General features: G+C 52.6%; 1 protein-coding gene and 1 non-coding gene across 3 annotated transcripts in view; both read left to right on the plus strand.

The window, feature by feature from the left end:
* Window positions 1–5131: 5131 nt before the first annotated feature.
* On the plus strand, window positions 5132–5236 carry LOC114228867 (U6 spliceosomal RNA). Its single transcript, XR_003614979.2, has one exon. It is a non-coding gene; the product is annotated as a U6 spliceosomal RNA (small nuclear RNA).
* Window positions 5237–21050: 15814 nt separating this feature from the next.
* Window positions 21051–23987, plus strand: part of JHY (junctional cadherin complex regulator) — a 108483-nt gene continuing 105546 nt past the window's right edge. For both annotated transcript variants that reach the window (XM_028135773.2, XM_028135774.2), the window contains exon 1: window positions 21051–21451. In XM_028135773.2, the coding sequence (XP_027991574.2) occupies window positions 21117–21451 (335 nt within the window). In that variant the 5' untranslated portion in view covers window positions 21051–21116. The remainder of the gene's footprint in view (window positions 21452–23987) is intronic.

Consider the following 23987-nt stretch of genomic DNA (forward strand, 5'->3'; position numbering starts at 1 on the left):
GCCTAACCGGGCCCTGGGCACCAGGCGGGGCAGCGGGGCAGTGAGCAGAGACCCTGTGTGTGCCCTGCTCCTCACTGCTGCTCCACACCCTCCCCATGGTCACACAAGGACCCTCCTCCCAAACCAGTGCCCTGAGTCCCCCCTGGACCCCACGCGCAGTCTCCTGTCCAAGGGCGGCCTCAGCAAACCCCACCTTTCAGAGCTGTCCAGAGAGCCGCTGAGCTCCCAGGTCACCGTGAGCTCCCGGGCCATCTCTGACCTCCCAGGTCACCGTGAGCTCCCAGGTCACCGTGAGCTCCCGGGCCATCTCTGACCTCCCAGGTCACCGTGAGCTCCCAGGTCACCATGAGCTCCCAGGTCACCGTGAGCTCCCAGGTCACCATGAGCTCCCCGGTCACCATGAGCTCCCCGGTCACCATGAGCTCCCAGGTCACCATGAGCTCCCAGGTCACCATGAGCTCCCAGGTCACCGTGAGCTCCCAGGTCACCATGAACTCCCCGGTCACCGTGAGCTCCCGGGTCACCATGAGCTCCCGGGTCATCTCTGAGCTCCCAGGTCACCATGAGCTCCCAGGTCACCATGAGCTCCCCGGTCACCATGAGCTCCCCGGTCACCATGAGCTCCCAGGTCACCATGAGCTCCCAGGTCACCATGAGCTCCCAGGTCACCGTGAGCTCCCAGGTCACCATGAGCTCCCAGGTCACCGTGAGCTCCCGGGTCACCATGAGCTCCCGGGTCATCTCTGACCTCCCAGGTCACCATGAGCTCCCAGGTCACCATGAGCTCCCAGGTCACCATGAGCTCCCAGGTCACCATGAGCTCCCAGGTCACCGTGAGCTCCCAGGTCACCATGAGCTCCCAGGTCACCGTGAGCTCCCGGGTCACCATGAGCTCCCAGGTCACCGTGAGCTCCTGGGTCATCTCTGACCTCCCAGGTCACCGTGAGCTCCCAGGTCACCATGAGCTCCCCGGTCACCGTGAGCTCCCAGGTCACCATGAGCTCCCAGGTCACCATGAGCTCCCGGGTCACCATGAGCTCCCAGGTCACCATGAGCTCACAGGTCACCGTGAGCTCCCGGGTCACCATGAGCTCCCGGGTCATCTCTGACCTCCCAGGTCACCATGAACTCCCCGGTCACCGTGAGCTCCCAGGTCACCATGAGCTCCCAGGTCACCATGAGCTCCCGGGTCACCATGAGCTCCCGGGTCACCATGAGCTCCCGGGTCATCTCTGACCTCCCAGGTCACCGTGAGCTCCCCGGTCACCATGAGCTCCCGGGTCATCTCTGAGCTCCCAGGTCACCATGAGCTGCCGGGTCATCTCTGACCTCCCGGGTCACCATGAGCTCCCGGGTCACCGTGAGCTCCCAGGTCATCTCTGACCTCCCCGGTCACCATGAGCTGCCAGGTGACACAGCTCTATCTGGTAACAGCGGCCTTTTCCCAGGACCCTCTGCACTCAGTTTCTTAGTGCAAAGGAGTGACCAGTGAACTCTGGGCAGGAAGGCAGCCCAGGCACGGGAGGCGGAAGCCGTCCTCTGGCCTCAAGTCGTACGAAGACATGGCCCCACAGTCAGGACCAGTAAACTCAGTGTCCTCGGCCCTCAGACTCTCCTCTGGTTCAAGGCCAAGTCCTGCTTAATCCGCAGTGGCCACGCCTCGACCAGCTGGCTCGGTGCTAGCGTTCACCTCTGTCCTGACCCAGATCCCTGCAGTTTGAACCCGGAGCCAGGGACCTTGTGTGGCCCAGGGAGGCGAAGTCACTTACCCCAGGTGCTGTGGCAAGTCTGCACCAGAGCCCGCCAGCCAGAGTCCTATCTCTCCAGCGCTAAGACTGGTGGTATAGGAAGTCCTGGCCATTATTGCCATGACATTTTCAGGAAGAGTAGATTAGCTCAGTCCAGTCTGATGGGCATTTGGCAAAATCTAGTGAAGCAAGTGTTCTGATTGCTGAGGGTTTAACGGGGATGCGCTTAACGCTTAGCCAGCTAACGCCTCAGACATGGTCTAGATGCGGCTTACACTGATAAATCCAACTACACAAAAGTTTTCAGTACTATCTACTATGTTGTTTCCAATTCTACATTAATGGCTGCCACTTGTAGGCGCCCCGACAGGGATCAAATCTGAAACCTAGGTAGGTGCTCTGACTGGAAATTGAACCCTCAACCTTTTGGTGTATGTTATTACACTCCAAACAACTGAGTCACCTGGCCAGAGCTGAACACTTTTTCATATATTTATTGATCCTTAGATAGCCTCTTTTGTGAAACAGCTCTTCAAGTCTTTTGCCTATTTTCAATTGGGTTATTATTTTTTATTGATTTGTAGACGTTCTTTATTTGTCATGAATATGTCTTTTATTGAATATATATATATTGTGAATATCTTCTCCCAGTTTTTAGTTTACCTTAACAATGTGTTTTGGTGAACTAAAGTTCTTCATGTTAATGAAGTCCAATGTAACAATCTTTTATTCCATGGACAGTGCTTCTTTGTGAACTTTTTAGGAAAGCTATCCTATCCCAATTCATAAAGGTATTTACCTATTTTTTTTCCTAGAAACTCTGTGGCTTTACTTATCATATGTAGGTTTATGAGTTATTTCAAATTAATTTTTGTGTATGGTGTGAGGTAGGGATAGAAGTATTTTTTCATATGAATGCCCAATTCATATGATCAAGAGTCATTTATTGTAAAACAATCCTTTCCCCCAGTGAATTTTTGTTGAACCTTTACTGGAAATGGTTATCTCATATTCTTTCTGAGTCAATTTCAGTGATCTTTTGGTCTATCTTTGCACCACACTATCTGTATTTGTTTGACTTGCTATTACTGTGTAATGTTAAACCAACTTTGCATTCCTAGAATAAACCCAACTTGGTTTTGATTTATTATCCTATTTATATATTGCTGAATACAACAAAGGAGTTGCATTCAATTTGCTGATTTTTTGTTTGGAACTTTCTGAGAGAAAATAGACTTTGGTAGAATTTATCAGCTCTATCCCACTTAAGATTGGGGTTTTTACTTATAGAGTTGATTCTTAAGTAGATATAGGATTGTTCATATTTTCTATTTTTTCTTACATACCTTTGGATAACTTGAGTTTTTCTAGGAATTTATTTATCTCTTCAAAATTTTCAAATATTGGCCTAGAGTTATTGCAAATTGTGTAATGGTTGGTGGGCTCTGTGTCTGTCACTGAGGAAGTGTGGACTCTGGCGTATGTTACCTGCTTGGGCCTCCCAGGAGTGCTGGGGTCTTTGCTGTGGTTGGGTTCTCCTGCTGGTAGGCTTGAAGAGCCAAACAAATCTTCCTGATTTATAATCTTCCTTCAGATGTGCTAATGCCTTCAATCAGCTTTGGTGTTAAATTAAATCCTGGCCCAGAGCTCTTAATCCCTTTAAGGGTTGATTATTTCTGTTCTAATTTTATTTCCATGTTGTTTTCTTTTTGGGGTTGCCTCAATGTTACTCAACCATATCGCCTGTAAGTAGCTGAATTGTTTTTTGGAAATATTGCCACATTCACTCTTACCTACAGCATCAGACAGAGCTCATCTCCCGGAGCTCTCCTGCACTGATCATTTCCATTAGACAAGAACCCTCTGCGCCAGTCCAACAGGCCCCGGACGGCAGGGAGCCGAGCTGTAAGCAACACACACTACAGCGTCCCTGCTGGCACAGTCCTGAGTCTCACAGTCTAAGAAGACATGTTCTCCCAAGGAGTCTGAGTGTTCTTTGCTCATAACACTCAATTTCCTGTTAAGGAATGGCTGCAAAAACCTGACTCCCTTCTGTGTGACCACATGCCCAAAGTTTCAAATCAAAATATGTCACCTATTTAAAACATATTGCATCATAAAAATCTTACCAATTCACTCATCCATTCAACAAATATTTATTGAAGACATCTTAGGAGCTAAGAACTGTTCTAGGCCCTGGGTTTATAGCAATAAACAGGAAGACACAATCCCTGCTGTCTGGAGCTCTTTGCGTTTAATGCTCTAACTCAGTGGTCGGCAAACTCATTAGTCAACAGAGCCAAATATCAACAGTACAACGATTGAAATTTCTTTGGAGAGCCAAATTTTTTAAACTTAAACTTCTTCTAATGCCACTTCTTCAAAAGAGACTCGCCCAGGCTGTGGTATTTTGTGGAAGAGCCACACTCAAGGGGCCAAAGAGCTGCATGTGGCTCGCGAGCCGCTGTTTGCCGACCACTGCACTAACTCCTATTGAGTTGGACATTCAATACTGCCCCTTTCTAATATCTCAACATTTAAAATCAGAGATGGTCTAGAAAATGAAAGGTTTATGATCAGCTGTTCATATGACAATCCTTGACGTTTGAAGATGGGTGAGGTGTTTTGGGAAAGAGTCTGCAGTTGCACAGAGTCAAGCCCGGTGAGTGACAGGAGTGACGCCATTGGTGAAGAGCATCTATCTAGAGCCGTGACAAAATAATGAGGCTGATTGCTCCATGGGACTGGGTGCCTCCTGAAGGCAGGTACTCTGACCTGGTCATCCCTCATTTCCCAGCAGCTGGCACACTGCCTGGCATACAGGGGTCTTTAATGTCATTAAGAGCCACTCCCTTGGTGATCTCACCTAGTGTCTTTACGATCAAGACAGAAATAACTCCCAAATGTATATCTCCAAGCCAGAATTTGCCTCTGATATCCAATTGCCTTCTCATCTTACCTGGCTGTCTTCTAGATATCATTAAATTAATATGTTCAAAATCAAGTTTTTTATTCCTTCTCTACCCCATTCCCAAACTGTTGCACCCACAGTCTGCCCATATTCAGTCAACGACAGCTTCACCTTTCCCTGACAGTTGCTCATGGTCAAAATCTTGAAGTCATCCTTGACTCCTTTCTTTCTCTTACCTCCTCCTCCTCCTCCTTCTTCTAAAATATATTTTTATTGATTTCAGAGAGGAAGAGAGAGGGAGAGAGATAGAAATATCAATGACTAGAGAGAATCATTGATTGGCTACCTCCTGCATGCCCCCTACTGGGGATCAAGCCCACAACCTGAGCACATGCCCTGACCAGGAATGGAACCGTGACCTCCTGGTTCATAGATTGACACTCAACCACTGAGCCATGCCAGCCAGCAGCACATATTACATTGGCAGCACATGTACTAAAATCGGAACAATACAGAGATTAGCATGGCCCCTGTGCAAGGATGACAGGCACATTTGTCATATGCCTAAGCGACTGTTACAACCAGCCAAGTGGCAGACCAGCTGATAGCTATGACACACACTGACCACCAGGGGGCAGACGTTCAATGCAGGAGCTGCCCCCTGGTGGTCAGTGGGCTCCCACAGCCAACCTCCTGAAGTTCCCCTCCCCCCTCCTGCTGGCTGCAGTCCCTCCCCCCCGCCAGCCACCCCCAATCACCGGCCAGGCCAAGGGACTCCCACCTGTGCATGAATTCGTGCACCAGGCCTCTAGTATCCTATATAATAAAAGCCTAATATGCACATTGTTCTACCGGGAGTTCAACCTCTTGCTATGATGTGCGCAGAACATGGTGGTGCTGGCAGTGGAGGTGCTGCCATCCCCAATGGGCCCCAACAACAGCGGGACCACAGCGGGATGGTGGAGCAGGTGAGTGGGCGACATCAGGCTAAGGCAGGTTCGAGCAGGGGCCCACAGACAGGGACCAGTGACAGTGACGGGGAGTGGGGCCACTGCCTGACTGAGGGAGCCTGGCAGGGGTCCTGGCCCTGATCGATCGGTCTGCAGGCAAGATGGTGGAGCTGGTGAGGGGGCGGTGCCAGGCCACAGCAGAGTGCCAGGTGGGGGGCTACAAGGGTGGGGGTGCAAGCTGGGGCTACAAGCCTGAGGGCACAAGCTGGGGCCCGATCACCACAGGCCACCCGAAGGGACCCCACCCATGCATTATTTCATGCACCAGGCCTCTAGTGTGTGTGTACACACACACACACACACACACACACACACACAAACACACACACACACACACACACACACACACACACACACTGAGTGGCCAGATTATTATGCGTTCAGAGATCATAATAATCTGGCCACTCAGTTTATATTCTTATGGCTCTACCTTCAAAATCTGTATTTCCAGATTTTTGTCTACTTCTCACTGTCTCCACTACTTTTACTGGGTTCAGGCTACCATTACAATTTGTTTGTATTTTTATAAGAGTCTCCTGATGTGTCTTCCAACTTCTACTTTTGCCACACAACGGAGGCTAGTCTGTTTCCCCACAACAGCCAGACGGATCTGTTAAACATAAGTCACATCATGTAACTCTTCCAATGGCTTCCCCCACTGCTCAAGTCAAATTCCTTAAAACATATTTTGTCCCAACCACATTTTCTACCCTCCCTTCAGCTCATTGTTCCAGCCACTCACTGACCTCCTTGCTGATCCCCTAAATGACACAGCATGAGGCTCAGGATTCAGGGCCTTAGCACTTCCTGTTCCCTCGGCATGCAATGAAAAGGGCTCTCGCTTCCTTGCCTCAAAGGTCACCTTTCTCGACCATCCCATTAAAACTGGAACCACGGAATACCTCCCATTCTTCAGGAAACAGGAAAGCCATGATTAGAAACCCAGGGCTAAGCCAACAACCTGCATTCTTTCCTCCAGAACCCAGTGCCTCCCCTGTGCTAGGATGGAGTGGAGAGCTCCCTTGTAAGGGATTAAGAGCTGTCAGAACAGAGGTGATTGGGTCAGCTCGCTGTTAGGCCCCGCCCAGTTTCCTCCTGGTGTGTTTAGTTACCTAGACTTGGAATGGATGCTTCTGGGAGGGGGATGCTGGATTTGCGGCTTTGAGCTGAGGCTTCCCGGTGGCCGCAGGCGCCCGGAACCTAAAGTCAGGGTCTGGGTTTCCGCCCGGAGAGCTGCTTGCGCTGCTCAGGCCGCTCCCGGAAGCTGCGCTGGTGGCAGGGTAACCGCCAGGCGGCGTGGGCGGGCCGCGGTCCGGGGCCAGAGGCCGGGCGGCGGGAGGCACAAAGCTGAGGAGGAGGGCTCCGGGGGCGCCACTGACCGCAGGAGGCGGGGGGGCGGGAGGCTGCAGGCCGGGGCCTGGGAGCGTGTCTTTGGGAGAAAGGGGCCGGAGGTTGTGGGTGGGGAGGGTGGGTGGCCGCCCCTTGGGTGCGCTGCGGGGGCGGGTGGAGCTGTGGCCTCTGTGTTCCTAACCCTGCCCGGCTCCCTGGGAGGCCGCGCCTCCGTCCCTGGGCGCAGGGATCCCCATTCCGGGTTGGGGACACTCCAGGTAATGGTGTATCAATACGGGGGGAGTGAGACGTTACCAACTTCCCAAAATAAACGTGGCATTATTTTTTTTTTAATCCTCACCCAAGGAGTGAGGATATTTTTTCCATTGATTTTTAGAGCGTGGGAAAGGGAGTGGGGGGCGGGGAGAGGAGAGAGAAGCATCCATTGGCTGCCTTCCGCTGGCGCCCCCACCGGGCGGGGCATTGAACGTGCAACCAAGATACCGCCCTTGACTGGAATCCAACCTCGCCCCTTCTGTCCGCTGGCCTGCGCTCTAACAACCGGCCAAGGCTGTGACGTTCATTTTTCACATTCTGCACAAAATGCTGTATCCTTTGATGGTATTAAAGTATTCTATAATTAGATCAATGCTAATGTCAAACACCAAAGAGTTGGAGATCAGTAACTGACAGTCTGGGAATAGGCCTTACTCATTGTAGATGCAAATAATTGATCTATTTTTATTGGTCTTGCAATGCCCAAATTCCAAGAATGTAAGTAATTTGCAAGCGCTCACATTGAGTGAAGGGATTTGTAAATTAGATTTAGGATGAGTTTTTGAAATTATATTGGGCCATATATATAAATGATTTCCTGATTCAGACTGTACAGTCTGAGGGGGGATCATTGAAACTACTTAGAAGATGGTGCATTTCTTTTCATTAGTTAACACGTAAGCATTTTTAATGTGTTGTGATAGCTTAGAGGTTTGGAAGAAGGAATGTTAGAAAGACAGGGCTCTTAGGAGTATTTGCCGGAAATTGGCTTCACTTTATCTTTGCACAGTACCTTACAGATCGCCAGGTGCTTCCTCGCCCAGCATTTGATTGCCTCCTGGGACAGCCTGTGAGCTATACTCTTGTGCCTATCTAGGGACGGGCATGAAGGCCCACTGATTGAGTGAGTTTGCCAAAGTCACACCGGTATAAAGTGTTGAGCCAGGACTTGAACCTGAGTCTTCTGGCTCCAGTGCTGATTTTACCCCACCACACCTGCCCTTTAAAGTGGAGACTGCCATTCTGTCCTGCATGGCCTTGGTAAGTGAGGACACATTCCCACTGGGAGTGCTGGGCCTGCTCTAGTGACATGCCTTCCAGGCAATCCTCTCTAATAAAAGAGTAATATGCAAATTAACCATCACTCTGCTACACAAGCCACACCCACCAGCCACGCCCATCAGCCAAGCCACACCCATCAGCCAATCAGGGTGAGTATGCAAATTAACCCCAACCAAGATGGCGAGGCCCTTAGGGGCCAGGCAGTTGGGAGACACAAACCCTTGGGAGGCTGGCACCCAGAAGCCTTAAGCCCCGCCATGGCTGTGCTGGGCTGCAGGGGGCCAGATCGGAGACACAAACCTGCCGGGGGCCCCCCAGATCGGAGACACAAACCCGCAGGGGGCCCCCCAGATCAGAGACACAAACCTGCAGGGAACCGGCACCCAGGAGCCCCCAGATCGGAGACACAAACCCGCAGGGGACCGGCACCCAGGAGCCCCCAGATCGGAGACACAAACCCTCAGGGGGCCGGCACCCAGCAGCCCCCGGATCGGAGACACAAACCCGCAGGGGACTGGCACCCAGAAGCGCCTGGATCGGAGACACAAACCCGCAGGGGACCAGCACCCAGGAGCCCCCTGATCAGAGACACAAACCCTCAGGGGACCGGCACCCAGCAGCCCCCTGATCAGAGACACAAACCCGCAGGGGACTGGCACCCAGCAGCCCCTGGATCGGAGACACAAACCCACAGGGGACCGGCACCCAGCAGCCCCCAGATCGGAGACACAAACCCGCAGGGAGGCCGGCACCCAGCAGCCCCCAGATCAGAGACACAAACCCGCAGGGGGGCCGGCACCCAGCAGCCCCCGGATCGGAGACACAAACCCGCAGGGGACCAGCACCCAGCAGCCCCCAGATCGGAGACACAAACCTGCAGGGGACCAGCACCCAGCAGCCCCCTGATCGGAGACACAAACCCTCAGGGGACCAGCACCCAGCAGCCCCTGGATCGGAGACACAAACCCACAGGGGGCCGGCACCCAGCAGCCCCCGGATGGGAGACACAAACCTGCAGGGGGCCGGCACTCAGCAACCCCAAGCCCTGCCACTGCGGTGCTGGGGCTGCAGGGGGCCAGATCGGAGACACAAACCCACAGGGAGGCCAGCACCCTGCAGCCCCAAGCCCTGCCACCGCGGACCTGGGACTGGGGTGGCAGGGGGGAGGAGTGGATTGGAGACACAAACCCGCAGGCCTGGCACCCAGCAGCCCCAGGGCCCCACGTGGAAGCGCCTGGACTGCTGGGGGAAGGGCAGGCAGCGAAGACACAAACCTGCAAGAAACCTGTGGAAAGGGAGATAAACTATCATAACTTGATCTCCCTTCCACAAGATGAGAAAACTGCCCCGGGTTTATTTAGTGATGTGGCCCACACCTTTCTACAAGCACAGGGTATGTTATGACCACTCCCAGGAAGGTCTGGTCAGAATACCATCTCCAGGGAATAATGCTACTGTGGCAAATCATCTAAGAGAGGAAACAAGCTTTTGCTGGGTTTATTCTGAAAGTCAGAGAACATGCCACCCCAACATATGCTGTGTTGTTATATTGATGATCCTGAGCTGCAGATGTTTGAAAAACAGCAGATGCATGCAGAGGCTTTCCCTGAAGTCTCCTGATCTGCCTAAAATCGGACCCCCCAAAAGGAGCTTATATATCATAGATCCCCTTGACAGGAGAATGTCATCAGGCAGAGAAGACTGACTCCTGTCACAGGACAGGAGAGTAGAAGTTTACATCACACCCAAACTTAGTTACAAACTATTTCCCCCCACCCCCATTCTTCTTTCCTAAAAATCATTTACTCTCCTCTAAGAGGCCTACATCTCCCATCCCCTTTCCCTAGGAAGAAGGTATTTAAATCTGCATTCTAAGCCACCTTGGGGAGTTACTCATTTTTCCCTGGGATCTCCCACATGTACACGAGGTACACATGTTAATGAACTTTTGTTTTTCTCTTGGTGATCTGCCTTTCATTACAAGGGCCTCCACTAAGAACTCAAAAAGGTAGAGGAAAACTATTTTTCCTCCTCCATAATTCTATCTCGGGAAATCAAGTCCCTAGCTGAACAATGAGGTTGGCTCAAGTACCAAGCAGTCTTGGCTGACGGGAGGGAAGCTTCTAGGGAGAAATCAATGATATTGGTATCAAAGTGGGACGGAGGGCACACACATGGTTGCTGGTGGGAGTTTAAAGTGGTTCAACATTTTTGGAGGATGATTTGACAAATTCAATAGAAATGTTCAAGGTACATCCAAGAATCTTCTTCTAGGAATCACATCTGCTGAGATAAAGCACAAGCGCATAAGCCCTGGTCAGAACCCAGGATGCTACTGCAGGCTCCCCTTCCACGATAGGAAAACCTGGGAACAACCTGCATTTTTAGGAGAAGGTGGCATCTATACTAATAAAAGGGTAATATGCTAATTAGACTGAACATCTTCCAGGCGACCTTCCGGATGTCCTTCCGTACATCCTTCCCGACAAAGCCATGTTGGCGGGGCCAAGGCAGAGGAGGTTAGAGGTGATCAGGCAGGCAGAGGAGAGCAGTTAGGGGGACCAGGCCAGTAGGGGAGAGCAGTTAGGGCAAACAGGCTGTCAGGGGAGAGCAGTTAGGGGGATCAGGATGGCAGGCAGGTGAGCGGTTAGGAGCCAGAGGTCCTGAGGGGTCCCAGATTGGAGAGAGTGCAGGCCGAGCTGAGGGGACCCCCTTCCCGTGCACGAATTTCGTGCACCTGGCCTCTAGTCTATATATATAAAAGCCTAAGTGACCATTACTACCAAACTACCAGTCTGGCCAGTCGCTATGCTGTGCACTGACCACCAGGGGGCATATGCTAAATGCAGGAGCTGCCCCCTGGTGGTCAGTGCACTTTCACAGGCAGAGCACTGCTCAGCCAGAAGCCGGGCTCATGGCTGGCGAGCACAGCTCTGGCTGTGGGAGCCTCTCCCGACTCAGTGCAGCGCTACAGAGTGGCAGTGGCAGGCGCAGCGGGCCGGGATGAGTGAGAGCAGTGCAGCGCCTGGTCCCGGCTCGGGCTCCTCCCTGGCCACCTGCCGCCTGGTGCACTGCTGCATTCCCTCGGGCGATGTCCGATTGCCGGTTCGGAGATGGGGCCTAAACTGGCAGTTGGACACCCCCCGAGGGGTCCCGGATTGTGAGAGGGTGCAGGCCAGGCTGAGGGACCTCCCCCCCAACACACACACATGTACGAATCTGTGCAACAGGCCTCCAGTATAACCAGAATAACCGAGGGTGTGGACAGCCTGCTATTGGACAGGCTAACCATGCTAGGACTCCTCTCTGGAAAAGGATTTGCTCACAGCCTACAGATCCAGGAAGGAGCAGCAATCACCTTCACCTCAGTGGCTTAAGAAAGGCACATCTGGGACAGATCAAAGTAACTTTGTAGACTCTGCTTCTGGCCAGGATGGAGTAGCAGGAACCAGACTTACCTTCCTGCCCTAAACAACTAAAAACCTGGAAAAAATATATGAAACAAGTAAACAATTTTCTCCCCTTGACAAAGTGCACCTCTATCACACAGAGCTTTGCCTTAAAACAGTCATTGTTCAGCATGCACATCCAGGGGTATCTCTGTTGGGGCCGGTATGTCGGCCACGCCTGGTGTCTGCCGTGCGCGCAGTAGGACTGCTGGTCTGGACAGTAGGTTTGCAGTGGAGGTGGAGGCAGCACGCGCAGTGCAGAGATTCCGAAGTTCAGATGCGCCCGTGTATTTGCCATCATAACCCGAATCCCCACTCATTTCCCTTCCACCTTAGAATCATGTTTCACATACGTTGACAATGCAGCCTTCAGAAGAGCAAGCAGGCATATTGTGGAAGCCAGTTTATTCCGGAAGAAGGAAAGCTGTGGTGAGTCACAGGGCTGAGCAGTGGGAGTTAGAGATGAAGGTGGGCTCGGCCTCATCGGGACTTATGAGGCTTGCCAGGGCGTTTTCAGCGAAGACACTTCTGTTAAAGTCCAGAAGGATGTGGCCACTGGCCTAGACATTGGCATAACTTTGACTTCTTATTTTATTAGTTGAAACATAAAGAAATATATGGTCAAGTTCTAAATAGAAGTTTAAGAAATTTCTATAATTGTACTATCAAAAAATATATTGCATATCTTTTCCCTTGTGCTTGGAATACCTACTTACCTTACCTGGCATTTTAAGATTCAGCTCAGAATATCATCTCTTCTGCCCTGGCCGGTTTGGTTGAGTGGGTAGAGTGTCAGCCTGTGGACTGGAGGGTCCCGGGTTTGATTCCAGTCAAGGGCACAAACCTCAGTTGCATAGACACAAGTATGGCAATTGGTTATACAGGCTCTCTGAGTCTGCTCTCCTGGAGTCTTACAGGGAATCTTTAGGTTGCCTGATTACTTGCATAGACACAAGTATGGCGATTGGTTATACAGGCTCTCTGAGTCTGCTCTCCTGGAGTCTTACAGGGAATCTAGGCTGAGCTTTAGTCAGCCCCTCAGAGCAAAGAAGCCACGCCACACAGCCGCCATCTGGCTCCTCCTGCCATACCTACAGGTTTGGGTAAGTCCTGAAGTCCTTTAGGTCCCCCCAGTGTCTTGAGGTTCCTTCCTTGCCATCTTTCAGGAAAACAACCCTTGTTCCTTACCTGCAAAACTGCTAGGAGCCATGTGACTAAGTAAGGCACCAGGCCAGTTCTGCAGTGGGCTTTTATTAGCTTCAGAGGTCAAGCTATCATTTAAAATTGATGGACAGATAAAGAGCTTTCCAGACAAGAAGAAATCGAAAGAGTTCATCACCACCAAACCAGTTTTAAAGGGAATTCTCTAAGAAGAAGAAATAAAATGAAAAAAAAAAATAGGAATAATAGAATAACTACAATCCTATGTAATAATCCTATATAATAGAGGTAATATGCAAATTGACCATCACACCCTCACAAGATGGCTGCCTACAACCAGGCTGGCACTGGGGTTAGTGAGGGATGACCAAATGACTGAACAAGCAGGCTGCGTGGGGCGACCAGGCCGGCAGGGGGGTTAGTGAGGGATGACCAAACAACTTAATGGCAGGCTGCGTGGGGTGACCAGGCTGGCGGGGGGGGGGGGGCTGTGAGGGGCGACCAGGCCAGCAAGCGGGGGGGCAGTTAGGGACAACCAGGCTGGCAGAGGAAGGTAGTTGGGGGTGATCAGGCCGGCATGCAGAGGCAGTGAGAGGCGATCAGTCCAGCAGGGGGAGGCAGTTAGGGGTGACCAGACAGGCAGGCAGGTGAGTGATTAGGAGCCAGCGGTCCAGGATTGTGAGAGGAATGTCCCGGATTGGAGAGAGTGCAGGCTGGGCTGAGGGGAATCTCCCTCCCCTGTGCACGAATTTTGTGCACTCGGCCTCTAGTAACTACATAACTATTGATAATTATTTTAAATGTAAATGTATTAAATGCTCTAATCAAAAGACATAGGGTAGCTGAATGGAGAAGAAAATTGTATATATATATATATATATATATATATATATATATATATATATATATACACACACACGCACACACACACACACACACACTAGAGGCCCGGTGCACGAAATTCGTGCACTGGGGAGGGTGTCCCTCAGCCCAGCTTGCACCCTCTCTAATATGGGACCCCTCGGGGGATGTCCAACTGCAGGTTTAGGCCCGATCCCTGTGGAATCGGGCCTAAACCTGCAGTTGGATATCCCTCTCACAATCTGGGACCGCTGGCTCCTAACTGCTCACCTACCTGCCTGATTGCCCCCTAACTGCTCCCTTGCTGGCCTGATTGCCCCCTAACTGCTCCTCTGCAGGCCTGATTGCCCCCAAATACCCTCCCCTGCTGGCCTGATCACCCCCAAGGCTTTTATTAGTATAGATATGACCCTGCACAGAAAATTTTACTAACCCTGCTTTACAATAAGGGCTTGACGATTGAATCATTAGGACCAGGCACCAAGATTTCCTTTCTTTGAATAGTGGAGGGAATACTTCTTGTCTTTAAGTTGCCTGGAAATTAAAATGAGATAATGACTTAGAAAAGTATAAAAGCACCATATAAAGACAACTGTCTTTTTAATGAAGTGGCAAAATGAAAAACACTTTTTATTCTCCCCTTCCTTCCTTTACAGCTTTTATTTAAACTTTGAAATTTATAAAAATTTCACTCCAATTTTCATTTCTTTACATTCAACATTATTTTGTATTGGTTTCAGGTTTTATATTAGTTACAGAATAGTGGTTAGACAATCATATACTTTACAAAGTGTTCCCCGATATTTCTAGTACCCACCTGGCATCATACCATCATTACAACACTATTGACTATATTCCCTATTTAAGTGACAATGGGTTTACAGGTTCCTTTCAGTCTTTCTTTTGTGTTGCTCGTCCTTCCTTTTCTTTCTCACTTCTTCCCTCATTTTCTTTATATAGTATCTCAATTGGCCATCAAAGCTCAGTGAAGGCACTGGGACACGCTTCATTCATTTTACAGACCAGGAAACTGAGGCCAATGCCAGTTGGCTGTGGAACTTGACTCAGCACACAGGAAGCCCTCAGAGCACACAGGAAGCCCTCAGAGCACACAGGAAGCCCTCAGAGCCATGCTCTTTGTGCTTCCTAAGGGGCAGCGGCCCAGCAAACAGAACAAACCTTCCAGTCAGGCTTCCAAGCCTCTTTCTCAAGCACCTCTTCATTGCGGATGCTCCACATTCTTTCCTCTCCCCCCATTCTTTACTGCCCCCCCTTCTCCGAAGCAGGTGGAAGGCTTCCCACTCACTGCCTAGGCATGCTCTGCCATGGGGCAGGGTGTAGCGAGCTTGCTTTTGGGTGAAGGCAGGAGCAGTAGTCACCGCCTCTGAAGTGTGAAGGCCGCCTGAGCGAGGCCCATTAGCACTGGGAGCTTCTCTGAATCACGTCAGTCAGTGCAGTACCCTGCAGTGCAGCACCCCTTCACTGAGGTGGCACCACCCCTCAACCCCCGCCTCAGGGGTGAGGGTCCTTGCCCCTCTGCCAGGAGTCCTTCCATGCCCCTTGATCCCTGGCTGGGCCCACCCACGTCTTGGGGGCACTGCAGAACCTCTGTCTCTCTGCAGATGAGGCAGATCCCTGCCCTAGGTCTCCGAAAAGCTATGAATCTGTGGCCAGAGGCCTGGTCTGGGTCTCAGCAACCACATGCCTGCAATGTCCCCAGGGACCCTGGGAGCGGCTGGGCGAGTCCCGCCTCACCTCCCCGGGGTGCCGATCTCCCCAGGGACCCCCGGGAGAGGCTGGATGGGCCCGGCCACGCCCCCGCAGGTTGCCTATATCCCCAGGGACACCCGGGAGTGGCTGGATGGGCCGGCTAGGCCCCCCGGATTGCCGATCACCTGGCCACACCCCCCCAGGTTGCTGATCTCCCCAGGGATCCCCCCCAGAGGCTGGATGGGCCCCGCCACGCCCCCCTGGGTTGCTGATCTCCCCAGGGACCCCCAGGAGCGGCTGCATGGGCCCGGCCATGCCCCCCCCGGGGTGCCGATCGCCCCAGGGACCCCCGGAACTAAGAGGACTGGGCGCCGCCATCTTGATCTTCTCAACGGCCGGATAGGCCACCCAGAGTCCCGCCCCCCAGCCTCCCGCCTGCCCAATCGTGGGCGTATTGGAGGTGCGGTCAATTTGCATGTTTCTCTATTATAAGGTAGGATACTGCCTACAAGAGACCTACTTCAGGTTGAAAAACACATACAAAGTAAAGGGATGGGAAAAGATGTTTCATGCAAATGGAAACCAAAAAATTGGGGGTAGAATACATCTATCAGACAAAATAAATTTTAAAACAAAAGTTATAATAAGAGACAAAGAAGGACCCAGCAATTCCACTTCTGGGTGTTTATCCAAAGAAACCCAAAACACGAATTTGAGATGAGGTCTGCATCCATGTGCTCACTGCACCATTATTTACAACAGCTGAGACATGGACATAACCTATGTGTCCAGCAATAGGCACGTGAGTAAAGATGTGGTATGAACATATATGTATGTGTAATGAAGATTAGTCATCTGCAGGGAGGAAGATCTTGCCCTGGCCTGTGTTGCTTAGTGGTTGCAGGCGTCCTCAAACTTTTTAAACAGGGGCCAGTTCACCGTCCCTCAGACCGTTGGAGAGCCGGACTATAGTTTAAAAAAAACTCTGAGCAAATTCCTATGCACACTGCACATATCTTATTTTGAAGTAAAAACAAAACAAAACGGCAAAAACACCCACATGTGGCCTGCGGGCCGTAGTTTGGGGACGCCTGGACCGTTAGAGAGTCAGCCCACACCCTGCAGGGTCCCAGGTTTGATTCCCAGTCCAGGGCACGTGCCTGGGTTGCAGGGTCAATCTCAGCTCAGTTTGGGGTAGGTGTGGCAGGTGTGTCTCTCACTCCCATGTTTCAGCCTCTGTGTCATTTCGCGTGACTGGACTTGGCTCATTCTCACGGTGGCACAGTCTGCCTCTGTATGGGATACCGCGGGCGAATGAACCATTCTGTTGTCATTCCAGTTTGGGGGCGCACACACCTTTCTAGGGTGAATATCTGGCAGTGACATTACTGACGCGCAGGGTCCACATGTCCTAGCTGATGCCACTCCGGTTTCCGAGGGGCCGCCCCGCCCGCTCCCAGCACTGCCCGCCCCTCCCACCGGGGCTTGAACGGGTCCCTCCGGCTTGTGCTGCGTTGAGCGCCTCGATCACCAACAACCAACGTTTTCCGGTCACTGGATCTCTTCTGGGGAGTCCCTGCCCCGGTGCTGGCCCGTTCTTGCTCGGGGCTGCTTTCCTGGGCGATCTTCACCGATTCTAGCATTGTTTGTCGCAAATACCTCCTCCCGCTCGCTGGCCTGCCTTTCTGCCCACTGAGGAGAGTCGGGGCGAGTAGCCGCCCCGCCCCCCCGTTACCCCTCCCCGCCCCCCAGGGCGCCGCGGTCCCGGTCCGGGGTCCCCGCCGCCCCCCCTCCCAGGACGCGCGGCAGGTGCAGGGGCGGGGCGGCCGCCGCGCTGGCCCCGCCCCCGGAGCGCGGCCTCGGTCTCCAGGGCAGCGCGGGGCGCGGGGCGCGGGGCGGACAGGGCGGCGCCCGCAGGTGGCGGCGCGGGAGGCTGCGGCCGCGGAGCCGGAGAGCGCCGGGCAGGTGACGGGCGGTTGCACCGGAACCGGGCGGGCGAGGGCGGGCGGCGCGCCCCGGGAGGAGGGGGCCACACGGGGACTGGGGTGGGGACTGGGGCGGGGGCCGCAGGAAGCCCCGAGGGAGGGAACGGGGTCGGTGGGAAGGGCTCAAAGCCTCGGACCCGGCCCGCCGAAGGCCGGGTGCGCCCTGCCGAGCCGCTCGTCCGCGGCCGATTACGGCCAGTCCCGGGCGCCAGACCCGCCGGACCGGCACTCACGGCCCAGTCCGGTCCGTCGGAGAAAAGGCACAGGAGAAGCTCCATCCGAGCGCCCGGTGCAGCGTGGGCCGCTCCCAAACAGCAACTTCTCCGCCGCCCGCAGGCCGGGCGCCAGAGGCTCCTCCCCGCCGGGTCGCCGGGCCGGCCAGCGGGCTGGACCCGCGGCGAGGGCCCGAGGTCCGGAGCTGGCGGCTCCCAGGCGAGGGCCCCGCGGGGCTTGTGAGCTCCGTCTGCTGCCTCTCGGGCGGACACTCAGTGGGAAACATGCGCCCCCGGGAGCCACTTCGGTCCGGTGGCCGCCGCTCCCCGTGAGGCCCCGCCCGCCCGAGCTGGGTGGGCACAGCCCTCCGAGGCCGGCCTCTGGCTTTGCCGCCTCCATGCTCTCCCAAACTTCATTAATCCGTCAACAAAAAAGTGCTGTCTTCTATGGACATTATTTATTGATTAACTCCAGGAGACACTAATCTATCTCATTAAGAAGGGAAATTGGAGAGAATAATTTCATGAAGGAGCATTTCCAAATTGAAATGTAATGATTATTTTAAGCTTCTTTAAGATCCCAAGTACAGTGACTTGAGGTCTTGGAGTAACACTGGTGTTTTAAAACTTCCAGTTACTTGATGCTTTTGCTGCTTTGTAAAAATACCCTAAAAAGCAACAGTTGATCAGCTTTCCAGTATTAAAATAATACAGTCGAATGAAATAGATGTATTTTTAAAATAAGAAACGCAATACAGCAAACCAGTCTGTGCAGTTAGACAATAACATGTAAATATGTTGCTTTGTCTGTTTTGTTAGTGAGGTGCTTTCCTCCACGGAATGGATGCTGTTCCCTAGCAACAGAGTCAACATAAGCAGCGCTAGGAATATGAATAAGGTCATGGTTTAAATTAAAATTGGGATCTGCCAAAACACAAGAGCAAGCCCTTAAAACAACGTTAGAGTGATCCTTGATGCTGAAGGTGCTGCTACCTGACCCACAGGAAGCAATGTGGCCTCAGGCAGAGAGCAAGTGCCAGGTGGAGATGAGAGGAAGCACCATCCAAACTCTCCTTCAATCTGATGTGAACTCAGAGCACCTTCCCAGAGCGCCTCAGGGTCTGACAGCCCTGAGACAGGGAGGGTGCACTTGGAATGGCTCTGACGCACATTAGAGCAGATCCCAGCGCCACCCAGGCCCGTCCCCCAGCACTCCCAGGGCGGCCTCGGGCAGGCGGGCCTCCAGCCTCGCTGCACTGCTCAGCAGTGGCATTCACAACTGCCACACTCCTGTTGAACAGTTTGAATCATCTGTATATATAAAAGCATAATATGCAAATCGACCAGATGGCAGAAAGACCGGTTGCTATGGCGCACACTGACCATCAGGGGGCAGACACTCAATGCAGGAGCTGCCCCCAGCCCACAGGCCTCGATTGCCCTATAGGGACCTGCTGGCCAACTTCTTGGTTCCTCCCCCTGGTCGGCAGGCTCCGATCACCTGATGGGAAATGGAGAACCGAGGGTAGGTAGCGGCAGATGTGGGCGGTGGGGGCGGGGCCAGCTTCCGGCAGCCAGGGAAGATTGGCCCTGATTGCAGGCCAGGCCTAGGGACCCTACCCATGCACAAATTTTGTGCACCGGGCCTCTAGTCCTACCTAATAATAGACAAATATGCAAATTGACCATACCTCCAACACACCCACAAGCCACGCACACCATCCAATCAGAGCGAGTATGCAAATCAACCCAACCAAGATGTCCCCCCCAGGAGGGACAGCCACAGAGAGCAAGGTTTCCTAGGTAACAGAGGAAGCCAAGCTTTCTGCCTGCCCTTGCCAGGCCTAAGCCTCCACTCAAGCTACAAAGTTTCAATTATAGAAGGTAAACAAATTCAAACAGAAATGGCGGCAGAATGGAGCTTGAGAGAGCAGGCCAGGGTTGCCCCCGACAACAGGGGAAGCAAAGCTTTCCGCACACCCTGGCTGGGCCCAGGCCTCCGCTTAAGGCTACAAAGTTTAAATTATAACCCCAACAGAAATGACTGCCGGCCGCAGAGGGAGCCCCAGGCTTGGCTCTGCTCCAGTCTACAAAGTTTCAATTGTAGAAGGAAAATAAATTCCAGATACCAGGGCCTCCACTTGGGTTGCCAGGGGGCATGGCTGGCCTGCAAACCACCACAGTCCCCTCGCTCAGGCCACCCCATGCCCCAAGGGAACCCCACCCTGATCAGGGACACCCTTCAGGGAAAACCAGCTGGCCCCCACCCCTGTACCAGGCCTCTATCCTATCTAATAAAAGAGTAATATGCAGATTGATCATCACTGCAACACACAATATAGCTGCCCCCATGTGGTCAAAGATCCTTCCCCCATGTGGACACAAGATGGCCACCACAAGATGGCCAGCAGGAGAGGGCAGTTGGGAGGCACCTGGCCTGCAAGGGAGAGCAGTTGAGAGGGACCAGGCCTGCAAGGGAGGGCAGTTGGAGGTGATCATCCCTGCAGGAGAGGGCAGTTAGGGGTGACCAGGCTGGCAGAGGAGGGAAGTTGGGGGCAAACAGGTTGGCATGGGAGTGGTTAGGAGGTGATCAGGCTGGCAGGCAGAAGCGGTTAGGGGCAATCAGGAAGGCAGGCAGGCAAGCAGTTGGGAGCCAGCAGTCCTGGATTGTGAGAGGGATGTCCCTCCAGGGGTCCCAGATTGGATAGGGTACAGGCTGGGCTGAGGGACAACCCCCCTCCGTGCACGAATTTCATGCACCGGGCCTCTAGTTTTTATAATAAAGTCGCTGAGGTTGATCCCATGACTGACCTCGCCTAGTTACACATGCCTGTCAGCAGCAGCCTGTGTATCATCAGGTCTTCCAATGAGGCGCCAGCGTGGGCCAGGGCCCCCCAGCTTCCTTCCCTCCTGGCAGTGAGGACTGTGGAAACTTACCCCACCCCTTGCTGTGCACACACAGCCCAGGGCCTGTTTCTCTCTCCAGGCATACAACAGGACAGCGCACATTTGTATCCGTGCCCTGCGTATTGAAACAGGCGCCACAGTCCTGGCCACGTTACCATGTGGCCTGCCCAGGCCTGCCGGCCCCAGGCCCTGGAGCTGCCCTTGACCCTCGCTGGTTAGCCCTCTTCCTCAGACGTGCTCCTGGAGAGAGAAACGGCTCCACAGACCTTCCTCACCCACAGAGGGTGCACACCAAGCCTCGGGCCATATAACACAGTTCCTGTCCTCGTTAACAGTTTTACTAACGTGGGGATTAAAGAGACTTCACTAGTCACAGAGTAACAAAAACATAATTATTTTAGGTAATGCTCTCGCGAACCCAGCTTGAAATATTCAGCCACAACTTGAAACTGCCTGTCAACAAGAGTTTCCTGGTAATTTTTGTATTTTTTCAAGATGAGTCATGGTAAATTAATTCCCAGGCTCTCTATTCAGTCTCCTGTGCATCGTGCCAGCCTAAAGGCCCAGGCCACAGAATCACCTTTTAAGAAAGAAGACTTACCTCTGATTTCAAAAGATTCCCTGGAAGCCGACTCAGAGAGCCTCAGTCAAGAGAGCTCCTCTCAGGCTGAGCGGGGAGAGCGAATCCAGGACAACGCCATGGAGCGGGACAGCTTGGAGGAGAGCTCTCCCGAGGACAGCCTGAGCGAGACGGAGGAGGAAGCCAGCAGCAAGGCAGCCCAGGCGGCCAGCAAGGACAGCCGTGCCCAGGACAAGGGCGCGGGCAGCAGGTCAGGAACCGGCTTGTCTCCGAGGCGTATTGTTAAATAGTGACAGGTACCGTGCCACCAGGGTGAGGAGGGGCGCTCACAGGGAGCACCCTGCAGTGTGAGATGGGTCTCCGGGCGTCTAAGGACAGCGGGGGCCAGGCTTTCGGCCACAGTCTTTTTTTTTTTTTTTAATTAAAAAGAAAAAAAATGCAAAAGACAAGGAGCCCTGGCAGGATAACTCGCTGGTTAGTGCATCGTCCTGATTCACCGAGGTTGCGGGTTCGATCTCCAGTCAGGACACATATAAGAACCAATTAATGAATGCATAAATAAGTGGAACAATCACCTGTAACAATAACTGAATTTTTATTGTTGCAAGTTATATGCAAAAGACAAGGAGAGGTATTCATAGAGGCGTCTGCTTTCCTTATGCTCCTCATTTTCTGTCCATCGCACAAGTGTCTCCCCTGCTGTGGCCTCACCCTGGAGACACCCAGAAAGGCTGGTACAGAAAAGAGCCACCTTGGAGTCAGGTGGTCTTGCTTCAGGCCAGGCACTGCTCTTTAGTGTACAATTTAGTGTACATTGATGGGCTGCCTCCCGCACGCCTCCTACTGGGGATCGAGCCTGAAACCCAGGCAGGTGCCCTTGACTGGAATCGAACCTGGGACCTTTCAGTTCACAGACTGACGCTCTATCCACTGAGCCAAACCAGCCAGGGCACATCTCACTTTTTCTCACCTGTTAAATAAACCAGCCTCTCTCTCATGATTGCTATAAATGTCAGTACCTCCCAGGGCTTATAGAACCATATAAAGATTCAATTTCTAATAATCAGTATTGATGGAGCATTAACTTTATGCTAGATGCTACCAAAAACTATAAGAAAAAATAAATTTGTGCAATGTTACTCCATTGTAATGAAAATATAAATGATGTGATAGAGTATAGAAGTTAAAAGGTATTGATTAGAAAGAGGTTTTAGTGTGGTGGTGAAGTGCATGGAGTCTGAAACACACCATCTGGTTCACATTTGGCCAAGTCCACTTAATCTCTCTGTCTTCAGTTTCCCCATCAGTAACAATGGGATAATAATAATGGCTACCTTACAGAGTTATGATGTTAAAATAAATATATATATACTAAAGGCCCATTGCAGGAAGATTCCTGCAAGAATAGGGCTTCCTGCGACCGTCTCTGCCGCCCCGCCTGCTTCCCTCCCTTCTCCGCCGCCCTGCTTGCTTCTCTACAGCTTTGCTCCCTTCTGCAGCGCTTGGCTTCCTTCTACACTGTCTTCAGTCTTTGCTCTGCACCTGGATATGCAAATTAACCGCCATCTTGGTTGGGTTAATTTGCATACTCACTCCTGATTGGCTGGTGGGCATGGCTTGTGGAGGTATGGTCAATTTGCATGTTTCTCTTTTATTAGATAGGATATATGTGTATACACACACATACACACATATATATCCTATCTAATAAAAAAGTAATATGCAAATTAACCATCACTCTGCTACATGCACACGCCACGCCCACCAGCCACACCCACCAGCCAATCAGAGCGAGTATGCAAATAAACCCACCCAAGATGGCTACAGCCACAGAGAGCAGGAGGGAGGCTTGGGTTTCCCAAGCAATGGAGGAAGCCAAGCTTTTTGCCGCCCTTGCCAGCCTAAGCCTCCACTCAAGGCTACAAAGTTTCAATTATAGAAGGGAAACAAATCCAAACAGAAATGGCTGCCGGCCACGGAGCGATCAGGAGGCTTGGCTCAGCTCTAGGCTACAAAGTTTCATTTGTAGAAGGTAAATAAATTCCAGATACCAGGGCCTCCCGCTTGGGTTGCCAGGGGGCGTGGCCGGCCTGCAAACCACCACAAACCCCTCGCTCAGGCCACCCCACGCCCCAAGGGAACCCCCACCCTGATCCGGGACACCCTTCAGGGCAAACCAGCTGGCCCTCACCCGTGCACCAGGCCTCTGTCCTATCTAATAAAAGAGTAATATGCCGATTGACCATCACTCCAACACACAATATGGCTGCCCCCATGTGGTCAAAGATCCTGCCCCTATGTGGACACAAGATGGCCACCACAAGATGGCCAGCAGGGAGGGCAGTTGGGAGGGACCAGGCCTGCAAGGGAGGGCAGTTGTGGGCGATCAGGTCAGCAGGGGAGGGCAGTTGGGAGGCACTAGGCCTGCAAGGGAGAGCAGTTGAGAGGGACCAGGCCTGCAAGGGAGGGCAGTTGGAGACAATCAACCCTGCAGGAGAGGGCAGTTAGGGGTGACCAGGCTGGCAGAGGAGGGAAGTTGGGGGCAAACAGGCTGGCAGGGGAGCAGTTAGACATCAATCAGGCTGGCATGGGAGTGGTTAGGGGGTGATCAGGCTGGCAGGCAGAAGCGGATAGGGGCAATCAGGAAGGCAGGCAGGTGAGCAGTTGGAGCCAGCAGTCCTGGATTGTGAGAGGGATGTCCGACTGCCCATTTAGGCTCGATCCCGATCGGGCCTAAACGGGCAGTCGGACATCTCTCAAGGGGTCCCAGATTGGAGAGGGTGCAG

The sequence above is a fragment of the Eptesicus fuscus genome, chromosome 23 (assembly GCF_027574615.1).
Source record: "Eptesicus fuscus isolate TK198812 chromosome 23, DD_ASM_mEF_20220401, whole genome shotgun sequence".
NCBI lineage: Eukaryota > Metazoa > Chordata > Mammalia > Chiroptera > Vespertilionidae > Eptesicus > Eptesicus fuscus.